This window comes from Guillardia theta (genome assembly GCF_000315625.1).
Source record: "Guillardia theta CCMP2712 unplaced genomic scaffold GUITHscaffold_143, whole genome shotgun sequence".
Taxonomy (NCBI): Eukaryota; class Cryptophyceae; order Pyrenomonadales; family Geminigeraceae; genus Guillardia; species Guillardia theta.
In genome coordinates, this window is record NW_005434531.1 from 158,791 (window position 1) to 168,985 (window position 10,195).

General features: G+C 53.5%; 4 protein-coding genes across 4 annotated transcripts in view; 1 reads left to right on the forward strand and 3 right to left on the reverse strand.

Annotated features, from left to right (window-relative positions):
- Window positions 1–2,945, reverse strand: part of GUITHDRAFT_98053 (hypothetical protein) — a 6,793-nt gene extending 3,848 nt beyond the window's left edge. Inside the window, exons 1-11 of the mRNA XM_005821481.1 lie at window positions 2,741–2,945; window positions 2,624–2,687; window positions 2,136–2,414; window positions 1,990–2,084; window positions 1,832–1,926; window positions 1,705–1,773; window positions 1,581–1,649; window positions 1,283–1,369; window positions 935–1,022; window positions 633–766; window positions 354–420 (exon numbers count right to left, since the gene is read on the reverse strand). Of these exons, the coding sequence (XP_005821538.1) occupies window positions 354–420; window positions 633–766; window positions 935–1,022; window positions 1,283–1,369; window positions 1,581–1,649; window positions 1,705–1,773; window positions 1,832–1,926; window positions 1,990–2,084; window positions 2,136–2,414; window positions 2,624–2,687; window positions 2,741–2,752 (1,059 nt within the window). The 5' untranslated portion in view covers window positions 2,753–2,945. The remainder of the gene's footprint in view (window positions 1–353; window positions 421–632; window positions 767–934; window positions 1,023–1,282; window positions 1,370–1,580; window positions 1,650–1,704; window positions 1,774–1,831; window positions 1,927–1,989; window positions 2,085–2,135; window positions 2,415–2,623; window positions 2,688–2,740) is intronic.
- Window positions 2,946–3,898: 953 nt separating this feature from the next.
- Window positions 3,899–5,114, reverse strand: GUITHDRAFT_119306 (hypothetical protein; the record flags this gene model as incomplete). The annotated part of the gene is made up of 9 exons (XM_005821482.1): window positions 3,899–4,265; window positions 4,309–4,375; window positions 4,425–4,453; window positions 4,503–4,554; window positions 4,604–4,627; window positions 4,718–4,793; window positions 4,855–4,906; window positions 4,955–4,998; window positions 5,046–5,114. 9 exons carry the CDS (start codon window positions 5,112–5,114, stop codon window positions 3,899–3,901), a joined length of 780 nt encoding a protein of 259 aa, XP_005821539.1.
- A 1,656-nt stretch (window positions 5,115–6,770) lies between these two features.
- On the forward strand, window positions 6,771–8,447 carry GUITHDRAFT_155714 (hypothetical protein). Its single transcript, XM_005821483.1, has 13 exons — window positions 6,771–6,852; window positions 7,109–7,172; window positions 7,225–7,277; window positions 7,340–7,393; window positions 7,445–7,498; window positions 7,551–7,624; window positions 7,676–7,727; window positions 7,778–7,813; window positions 7,861–7,899; window positions 7,946–7,996; window positions 8,051–8,174; window positions 8,223–8,263; window positions 8,316–8,447. Exons 1-13 carry the CDS (start codon window positions 6,784–6,786, stop codon window positions 8,328–8,330), a joined length of 726 nt encoding a protein of 241 aa, XP_005821540.1. The 5' UTR covers window positions 6,771–6,783; the 3' UTR covers window positions 8,331–8,447.
- Window positions 8,448–8,558: 111 nt separating this feature from the next.
- GUITHDRAFT_147172 (hypothetical protein) lies at window positions 8,559–9,592 on the reverse strand (the record flags this gene model as incomplete). Its single annotated transcript, XM_005821484.1, has 5 exons — window positions 8,559–8,630; window positions 8,718–8,767; window positions 8,815–8,872; window positions 8,934–9,097; window positions 9,148–9,592. The coding sequence occupies 5 exons, from the start codon at window positions 9,590–9,592 to the stop codon at window positions 8,559–8,561; spliced, it is 789 nt and encodes a 262-aa protein (XP_005821541.1).
- Between the last annotated feature and the right edge of the window lie 603 nt (window positions 9,593–10,195).

Below are 10,195 nucleotides of genomic sequence, written 5' to 3' on the forward strand. Positions count from 1 at the left end.
TTGCAGGTACTTCACTTGGAGGCGTTTGATATCAAGTTTCTGCGAAAGCATTTCATGAATATTCTTTTCATGCACTCTGAGGTAAGAATGTGACAATACTGCTGCTTTAGGATACCTCTCGCACAAACTGCGAACCCTAATGACAAGTTGATCGACTGTTCCCTTTCTGGCCAGGCTTTTCAGCTTATCCCCCACCTGCTTCTCCATATACTTTCCTCCCTCCCTCCCTCCCTCCCTCCCTCCCTCCCTCCCTCCCTCCCTCCCTCCCTCCCTCCCTCCCTCCCTCCCTCCCTCCCTCCCTCCCTCCCTCCCTCCCTCCCTCCCTCCCTCCCTCCCTGCCCCCCTCCTTCAACCTTCTTCTGGAATTCCTTCGAGAGCTCGATCGGAGAATTGCCAGCTGCCCACACGCACAAGCTGTACCTGAGTAGAAGGTCAGGAGTGGGAGACGACAACATCAGCGTGAATGCTCGAGAGAGCGTGAAGGACAGAAGGGTGATGGAGATAACGGAGGCAAGAAGGATTCGAACAAGGAAGGGGAGAAATAGAGAAGCTCTTGAGATGTAGCAAGGGAGGATATGGGGAAGGGAAAAGAAACGATCAAGGAGCAGGGAAGGGGATAGAAATCTCAGCACTTGGTAGTGATAGTAGTTGTTGTCTTGTCCGGGTTGCGGATGTTGTATCTGATCTCCTTCGCGCTGACTTCTTCCACCCGAGCATTGAGTAACACCTTGACCCCCTGGGACAGGAGCGATCGGAGAGCCATGGCCTGCCAGTTGACACGTTTAGCAAGAGAAGAGGAAGGGGAGGAGGAGGAGGAGGAGGAGGAGGAGGAGGAGCAGGGGAAAGAGGGGAGGGAGCAGAGATATGCATGTCGAATGTGCAGGAAAAAAGGGCAGGAAATGAAGAGGTGGGAGGGGAAGAGGATCAGGAGTACCTGCATGGTCTCGTCGAACTGGTTGAGCAGAGCGTCTCCAGCCTGAATCAATTCGGTGCGGACGAAGGGAACAAGTTGGGGGTAGTATCTGAACAAATGAGGACACGTCAAGCTCAGAGGTCAGAGCGATAACACGGAAGTCATGTGGAGAGGGGAGCGGAGGGGAAGAAGGTGCAAAGAGGAGCAACGAGGAGGAAAGAAGGAGAGGAGGAGAAGAAGAAGGGAGAGGAGAGAAGGATAGAGAGAAGAGAAGGGGAGTGGAGGGAAGGGATAGACGGAGAAGAAAAGGGAAGAGGAGTGGATGAGAGGGAAAAGAAGGGGAGAGGAGGGGAGAAAAGGTGAAGAAACCTCTTCAAGTCTTCGTTCAAGAAGTCGAAGAATTCACCGGAGAATTCAACGCCCGTTGGGCCTCCGCCGACCACTACGAATGAGAGTCTGCATGCCAATCTGTCAACCTTTTCCCTCGACGCCCCTGAACTTGACTGATCCAGTGTACTGCTCATTCTCACGGTCGCGTAATCTACAGTCTTCCTTGTCCTCCTCCTCCTCCTCCTCCTTGCCCTCCTCCTTCTCCTTTTCCTTCTTGCCCTCCTGCTCGTGTTGCTCGCCTACTGCTTCTCTCTTTGCAGGCGTGTGGCCAACTTACAGCTCCCTCCTCTCTTCATCCGTCAGGTTGGGCAGGCTCGCACTCTCAAACTTGTCGATGATGGCCGACCTGACCCAACATGCGCATGTGAGCGATGGGAATGAGAACAGTCGTCATGCGAGACCTCAATCTCTTGGCATCGTTGATGTCCTTGAGGAAGAAGCAATGCTCCTTCACTCCTGGAGTTCCAAACCTACGGCAAGCATCTTAACTCATCACCAACCTCACAGCAAACAACAGCTTCTCCTCACGTGTTGATCTTCATTCCCAGTCCAAGGACAAGGTAATCATAGGACAAGTCGAACTCTCTGTCGAACCCTTCAAAGACAGGTTTGCACCGAATCGTCTGCCGTACCACGTCACAAATCGGATTGTCAACCCACCAGCTCCATGACAACAGACGCACAACCTTACGATCCGCATCGATGCTCGTGATCGACGCCTCATGGTACGTCACACAAGGGTTCGCAGACCTCATCGGCTCAGTGATGCTCCTGTACTCCACTGCCACATCCCACATCAACTCTCCCGTCGTCAGCGCAGGGGAGCAAGTACCAGTTCCAACAGAGGCGGAAGCTAGCATGGGCGTGAAGATGAAGTAGCTCCTGGGAGACACACAGACGACGTCCAACACGCTCGTGTCGATGATCTTGAGCATAGCATGCGCTCCCCACCCAGATCCTGCTATGACAACCCGAGGCTTCCGCTCTCCTTGTCCGCTGTTCATGTGCGCCATGGAGCTTGCTTCGCGCGACAAGTGAAGCCCAATGTCAAGGGCAGTGTCGTAGAGGCGGTGGAAGGCTATGTCGATGATAGAGTCGTCCTTCAAGATCTCTGCAGGAACAATCAACTCACCGCCCTTCTCCTCCCTCCCTGCTCCAAACATTCCTCTCCACTGTACTCTTCCACACATTCCTCTCCACTGTACTCTTTAACATATTCCTCTCCACTGTACTCTTCCACACATTTCTCTGCACTGTACTCTTCCACACATTTCTCTCCACTGTACTCTTCCTCTTCCTCCATCCCCCTCCTCCAATGACCTGCCAGTCTCATGCGAGTCTCAGTGTTCTCCACCGAGGTATCGGGGAGATCTCCATAGGGTCCCTGTCAGGACAGCGTCAGGACCAGCACCACTCAGCCATGGCTCTCGGCATCACCATCGGTATCATCGTCTCAGGGATTTTGGTTCTAGTGTAGGCGGTTTTTCTTGTAGGGAGCACCTCAATCTCTTCAGCGGGGTGATGCTTGATCGCGCCCTTGCCGGAGACAGCAGGCAAGGCTGCATGAACGCATCTATGGCTTCGAACAGCATGAACGATGCCAACAGGTAACAGGAAGCCGCCATGGCCAAACGCCTCATCTTCAGCAAATGTCAGGTTTGTTCGGTTTGACGTCATGTCCGCACTTCAACAAAACAACACAAAGACAGACATCTATCACATCGCATCATCCCCCCCTCCTTTCTTCTCCTTCATCTATTCTCCTTCCTCCTCTCTCCCCCTCCCCCCCTTCACCCCCTCCCTCCTCCTCCTCCTCCTCGTAGTCTTCGATCGTTCCACAGCTTCCTCCATTTCCAATTCACACCTCCACCCTACCCATCCCCTTTCTTGCTGACGGTACCCCACAAATTCTCTGACTACCCCTCAATAATACTATTTTCAACCCGTCCTTTAGACATAAGAAAAGGACGCTCCATCACGGGTCCTACCCCCACCCCCATTATTTGACTGGAGTACGTTGCGCCTCTATACCTTGCGCCTCTATATCATTCCTATTGTTGTTTCGGACCCTAGAGGGGGGGGGGGGGGGGTAATAAATAATAAGTGACACAAACCATCGGCATTTTATTAGTTTTGTCTTATAGAGGAGCCTGACTCAAAATGAAGGGTGGGGGTAGTCCTACTACGGGTGATTTGAGTAGGTGAAGATAGGGGTGACGCTCAGGCGGATCTGGGGGAGGTCAGGGCCCTGCCAAAGGATCAGGGCGGGGACGAGGGTGCGGTCGGAGCGTTGAACCGGACTCCCGGACTCAACCAGCCACTGAGGACTGAGTCACGGGCCTGGCACGACCGGCGGTGGCCCGGGTTAAGTTACTGTTTCCAAATTTCGTCATTTATTCCAAAAGGAGCCTAAAAAAGGACCGGGCGCGACAGCCAGTGATGTCAAAGCGAGCTGAAGGAGAGAGAGAGCCTCAGATTCCAAGTCTGTCGTGCAACATCTGCTGACTCGATTGAAGATCGACTGCCTCGTGATGGATTGCATCAGGAGTAGCGTTCCTTCGCACTGCGGACTATATTTTGACCGGGCTGAGCATCTTAGTAGCGTCGTCGGTCGTCAGGAGGAGGAGGTCTCTCAGCATAGGCATCGCGGCCGCGGCCATAGTTACGATCGTTACCTCCTCGGGAGCCACGATCGTCATAGCCTCGCCCTCCTTCATCGTACCGGCTGGAATGACCTCCGTAGCCCCTGCTCCGATCGTCGTAGCGCTCGCGGCTTCTGCCTCCTCCCCTCCGATCATCGTAGCGATCGCGGGTGTCGGGGTAGCCACGGTCGTCACGTGAGCGCCCGCGGTCATCGTAACTGCGCGAGTATCCACGTCCTCCGCGGTCATCGTAACGGTCAGAGCGGCCGTAGTCATCGCGACTGTCTCTCCTCCTGTCGTCTCGCTCACGGCTCCTTGGCCTGAACTCTGTGAGACAGATTGCAGCGAAGCAGAGGCTTTCACCTTCCACGATCATCGCTCCTGCCAGTTCCATACTTGCTCGAGGCTGATCGTGGGCCCATGTAAGTGCCTGGAAAGAAACTTAGCCTCCACGTGATTGTCAGATTTCTCCTACACACCTGGAGTCTTGTCATGGGGCTTGGAGCGCCTGAACAGCAGTGTAAAAATAAAATTCGGATCAAGATGTATGTCTCTACCTGCTCTTCTGGATAGTGATTGCACGGTCTGCAACGACGACGTCTTGCAACTCTGAGAGCGGTTCAACCTTCTGCACCCATTCCATTCCTTCAATGTATACCTCGCATCGCAGTATCGGCAGCCTCTACCAGACAAAAACCCGTCAGTTCAAGCAAAACGTAATTTTGCACCCATGATTGCATGCGATCAACAACCAAGCACAGAGCGCACTTACCAGGATCTTCGAAGTTCACGAAGCCGAAGCCACGAGATTCGCCATGAGGCCAACGCTGGACAGAAACGCTCTGGAGCTAAAATACAAGATATAAGCTTCCAACGGAAAAAGACGCGGGCAAATTATGTCAAGATTACCTTTCCGAACTTGGAGAAGACATCGGAAAGTTCAGGCGTGTTGCAGCGGAAACTGCAAAGACAAAAATCAAGAGGAAAAATGGCTTGTTTAACCTTCTACCTCAAGTTGGCAACGTAAAGACTGGTGCCTTCACTGCTTTTCTCCTGGGTAGGGCGATCTCCCCTTCTGCCACGAGAGTCCGAGCGCTCACGTTCACGATCATCTCGATCTCCGCGTCCACGTTCACGCTCCCAATCTCTGTGGTTGGCAACCCCGCCATATGTTCGCGTTAGTTGTGAGCGCTGGACCATCAGGCTGACAAAGCATGCTGAAAGATGTTGGGCAGTGGACAACACGTAGAGAAACAAGACGTTCTGAGCTGCTGTGAAACTTCTGACAAATTCCATCTAACACTGCGCACATCTTGTTCCAACGTATTTGCATAGCTGAATGAGACAAAAACACCAGACAATCGCTGCAGAGTATGGAGACTGATGAAAGACGTGTTCTTTGCTGGGCTACAATCCCGCCTTTTTTGCTGCACCTGGGTGGACTGTCGTCTTGACGACGTTCTCCTCTTGTTCCTTCAGCAGCTTCACGATCGTCGGCGTTTTCTGAGCTCATTTTCTATAGCAAAATAGTAAATGCAAGAGATCACATTTGATCTGATAGATCACCTGCTTTGCACAACAGCAGGTAGTGGACAAGAAGATAGAAACCAAAGTCAAATGAGGCGTTCAACCAAAAGATCCAAAATGACACCTATTGCTAATCATGTCAGATTTCATCATCCAAACAAAGAGATATGTGCTTTCGAGCACAAAACAGGAAAACATCTTCAGCGCTGTAATGGGATGGAGCAGATGAAGAAAGATGTCATGACGATGAGTTGATCTCTGACTTACGAGGCTACTGAGACTAGAATAATTAACATAGAATCACATGAAAGGCGGAGCATGTACGGATCAGCCGTTGGAGATGAAATGAAAAGGGGATAAGACTTGCACGAGTCGGAGAAGAGTAACGATGGCAACGGGGAAGAAGAGGAACAGAGGAAAGGATGGTGAACGAAAACAACAAAGACAGGAACACACAACACGTAAGACCAGGACGTATCCATCAATGCGGAGGAGGGGGGGGGGGGGGAGGAGGAGGGGGGGGGGGGATTCTTGCCACCCGAAATCTGGAAGGGGACGGGGCAAAAGATTGAAAAGGAGCGGATCACGAGTACCAGGGTGGATGGTTCCAGGAACAGTGACAAACAACTTGTGCATGGGATCAGGACGTGTTTCATCACGAATGATGAGAAGAAGGATGAGCAGCAAGAGCAAGAGCATTGGCGAGTAGCTGCAGCAGCGGCATGGTCAACAAATCAGCATGACGGGCTTTGCCTCTCCTCTCCCCACTACCTACCTACGAGGAAACCGATACGATGTAGTACCCCTACCATCGAATTACCATGTATCTACCCCTACTTTTACATCCATTTGGGTACCCTACCCTGCTTCGTCAACATCCACCCCTCCTTCCCTGAGGACCTGACCCTTGAGCCCATTATTTGTGTAAAAGGTAGGGGTACTTGATGGAAAGGCAGCAAACACAAGAGCGGGTGGTATCCTACCCCTTTAAAAATCCCAGTTTTTGAACGATAAAGGAGGGGTGTATAGCAAAGTACTACCCCTACCCACCTTCTCGTCTGATCATCATTGATACCACCGGTACTAGAAGAGTATTTAATAGGGGTGATCAACAGAGATCGATAGGGGTGGTCTGCCTGTTGGTTGAGGGGTCCAATCTTAAATAGCTGGGGGGCATTATCCCAATCCCAGGGGGTGGTGTTATCTCAGGGGGTAGTCAGGGTGGAGAAGGGTGGGGTGATTTTTGGTAGTTCGCAGGGACGGGGGAGCAAGAAGGTGGGTGGTTCTAGTCAGGGGTTGTGTCTCCTCGAAATGGCTGTTCGCTACTCGAAGGTGACAGCTGCAGTCGCCGCCGCATGTCTCGTCCTTGGAGTGACTCAGGTGAGAGGAGGAGGAGGAGGAAGAAGAGAAGGAGTGGAATCCGATCAGCAGGGGAAAGATCAATCAGACCACAAGTTGTAGGAGCAGGGGAAGCGGGCTGTTGGACAATGGCAGAATCGGAGCAGGAGGGAGGGCTGATGAAACGAGGCAGAGGTTGGTGTGTGAGTCACACAGGGTGTGAAGGAAGGGGATACAACCCTGGAAACATCTCCTGGTAGCAAGCGATCGGATGTATCCTTACATCAGCGCATGGCAGATGTCTCAAAGGTCTTCTCCTTCCGTCCTCAAGCAGGACAAGGCCTCTGGCCATCAGGGAGTCAGTGAGTCGCAAGACTTGTCTGATTATATGCCTGGTGACATTTTCCTCCGAAGCCTACCAGCCGCTCCCCAAGTTCTCTCCCATCGGCACTGATGCTGCCTTCATGGTAAGTTTCGGAGTTGTCGACTCTGAACCATTCCGCGTTCCTTACGTGCTCCCGTCGCACAGGGCAAGGGTGATGGCGAGGGCACCAGCGTTGCTGACAGGGCCAAGTTCCAGATGGTTGCTGTTTGTGCTCCTTGGAACTTCTGTGCTCATCATGTAACATAACAGCTTCCTGCCATCAACATCAAGAACATCAAGAACATGAACATCGCTCAATGCAAGGTTGACAGAATCTCAGGCCCTGCCGCTCTCTGACGGGAGGATGATGCTGCAGGCCTGGGGAAGGCAATTCGCCAAGGCTCGCATGCACAGCCTCAAGGACAAGGTTGGAACCCCAAGTGACCGCCGGTGAGTTCCTTGGAAAGCCTTGCGGGGAGCTTGTGACCCGACTGCTTGCAGCATCGCTGCTCACTGCAGCCAGCTCATCCACAAGCAGATCGCTGACACCAAGGTGATGAACCCCGGTCCCCCTCCTACCCAGCTGACGTGTTGTCGTACCAGGATGCTATCGAGAAGAGGGATGCTGCCTTGAAGAAGGTCTGGGCTTGCAGCCCGCCTCTCTCCTCCTCACTCCTGCCTTGCAGTACTACAAGCCTCACTCCGCTGCCAAGGCCCCCGTCCAGGTCTCTCCAGCCCGAGGATCCTCATGGCACTGACCTGGTTGAGCAGAAGGCTGACATCAAGAAGGCCCCAGTCGCTGTTGCTGCTGCTAAGACTCAGGTAGGAGGATGCACAGAGCTCCCAACTTGAGACGGGCCTGATCCGCCCATGTAGGTCAAGGCTCTCAAGTCGACTGTCCCCGGATGGAAGAGGATCGCTGGAGTTCCCATGCACCACAAGTTCGGCTTCAACAAGAAGCTCCACATGGGTGCCCTCGCTCAGTACAAGAGGGAGGAAGGTAAGAGCTAACCTAGCGCCGTGGTAGTTGCGTTGATGGAGATTGCAGTTGCCAACAAGGCCAGCAAGTCCATGAAGTACTTCAAGAAGGTAACGCTCGCCAAGTGCGATCCTGTCGACCGCTGACGGTGTCTTGCTATAGGTTGGACTGTACTAGACATCCAGCCGGGAGGGATATACGAAGGGCCTGGGAAACTTTTGAATCCACTTGTACGTTGCCGCAGAATGTACAATGGCTCCTTGAATGAAGAACCTGTCTAGCAGCAGAAAATTTATGTGCTGATTGCTCGCAATGGCATCGGGTGCTTCACACTTGCAGAGATTGCACATCGCAATACTTTACAGGATGACTTCTCGTCATCATCCAGAGACTTCTACGGCTACCTCACGCTCTATCAAGACGCGGCAGATCGAACACAGCGGTTGTCCGTCCATACGTGCATCCTCCAAGACGAGACTGCATACAATCTCAGTTCAAGGCGCCTGCCTCCCCTCTCTCTCTCTCTCCTCACTCCCTCTCTCCCTCTCTCTCCTCCCTCCTCACCAGGGGCTTCAAGGCATCGAAGTTCACCGTCGGCTTGCCTTCACCCGCTCCTGCTGCTCATGAGCAAACATCTCACTGACCGCAGCCTCGGTCTCACCGTTCATTTCTAGTACACCCTCATGGACATGGAACGCGACTATCTCTCCAATCACAACCTGTCGACAAGACCTCCCATCAGGGCCAGCAAAAGAAGCTCGGTCAGTGAAGCTACCCTACCGTGGTGGTGACCTTCCCTTGCGCGTTCTTCATGTCGTACTGGTGGATCAGGCGGCATTCGAAGTTGAGCGCAGACTCTGCCACACGAGGGGGGGAGATGATCTTGGAGGGCAGGGGCGTCAGGCCAGCCACATCCATCTCGTTCACTTCGGGTGGGAAGTTGCCTGCAAGTAGAGTGTCATCAGAGTCTGCCAGTGGGTTCGAGAGCTCTCACCGCAAGTATGGTTTGCTGACTCTGCGTACCATTCTGACATGATATTGACCACGAACTCCTTCGTATCCAGGATGTTTGCGAGCGTATCCTTCATGACGTCCCCCGCCTTCCTGCAGCATGAGACCACGATGGCCGGCGGATCATGGGAGATGGCGCCGGTGTAGCTGTAAGGAGCCACATTGACATGCCCTGCAGCTGACTTGGAGGAGACGAGGGCAATAGGACGAGGTACATATGCTGAGATGATCAGCGGGTAGCAGGACTTGAGCTCTGAAGGGAGGAGGGTTACGTGCCTGCCGGGATATGGAATAGGCTGATTCTCTCCGGCCTTCCATGAAGGATGGGGAGGAGATTCCTTCACAACATGCCGCTTGCGCCTTGAGAAGTAGAGGAACGCAAAGAATGCTCCTGCAGAAGTTGCCAGGACCGTCTTGAGCTCGAACATCCTGCCAGCAATCGAATTGTTAAGCATTTGTTTCCCGCTCTCCCCTCCATTCACTCCTCTATTCCACCCATTCACATCACCAACACCCACCCTTTTTCTAGACCCCTCCCTATCCTCTTTTTGCTCCCCTCCCCTCCCCTCTCCTCCTCTGCCCTCCTCCCGTATCCTGCCTTGCCCTCCCCTGCCCTCCCCTGCCCTCCCCTGCCCTCCCCTGCCCTGCCCTGCCCTCCCCTGCCCTCCCCTCCCCTCCCCTCCCCTCCCCTCCTCTCCCTCCTCCTCTCCTCCCCTCCCCTCCCCTCCCCTCCCCTCCCCTCCCTCTCCCTCTCCCTCTCCCTCTCGCTCATCATATCCCGCGATCCTTCTTTATATGACCTCGTCCTGCAAAATGCAAGGGCTTGATAGTCTGCGCGGGGATGAGGGTAACCGATATGAGGCCATGGCAGGATGAAGGATCAGGAGCATCGGGGAAGGAGCAGGAGCAGGAGCAGGAGCAGGAGCAGGAGCAGGAGCAGGAGCAGGAGCAGGAGCAGGAGCAGGAGCAGGAGCATCAGAGAGGGTATGGAGATCCTTTGAAATTCCCCTGCATTACGTTATGGACAAGAA

What these genes read in the sequence shown, in the direction of transcription:
- GUITHDRAFT_155714 (XM_005821483.1), top strand. Translation starts at nt 6,784, where the DNA reads ATGGCTGTTCGCTACTCGAAGGTGACAGCTGCAGTCGCCGCCGCATGT. An exon ending in TCGTCCTTGGAGTGACTCAG is followed by an intron (nt 6,853 to 7,108) that starts GTGAGAGGAGGA and finishes AGCGCATGGCAG; the next exon opens with ATGTCTCAAAGGTCTTCTCC. An exon ending in TGAACATCGCTCAATGCAAG is followed by an intron (nt 7,499 to 7,550) that starts GTTGACAGAATC and finishes ATGATGCTGCAG; the next exon opens with GCCTGGGGAAGGCAATTCGC.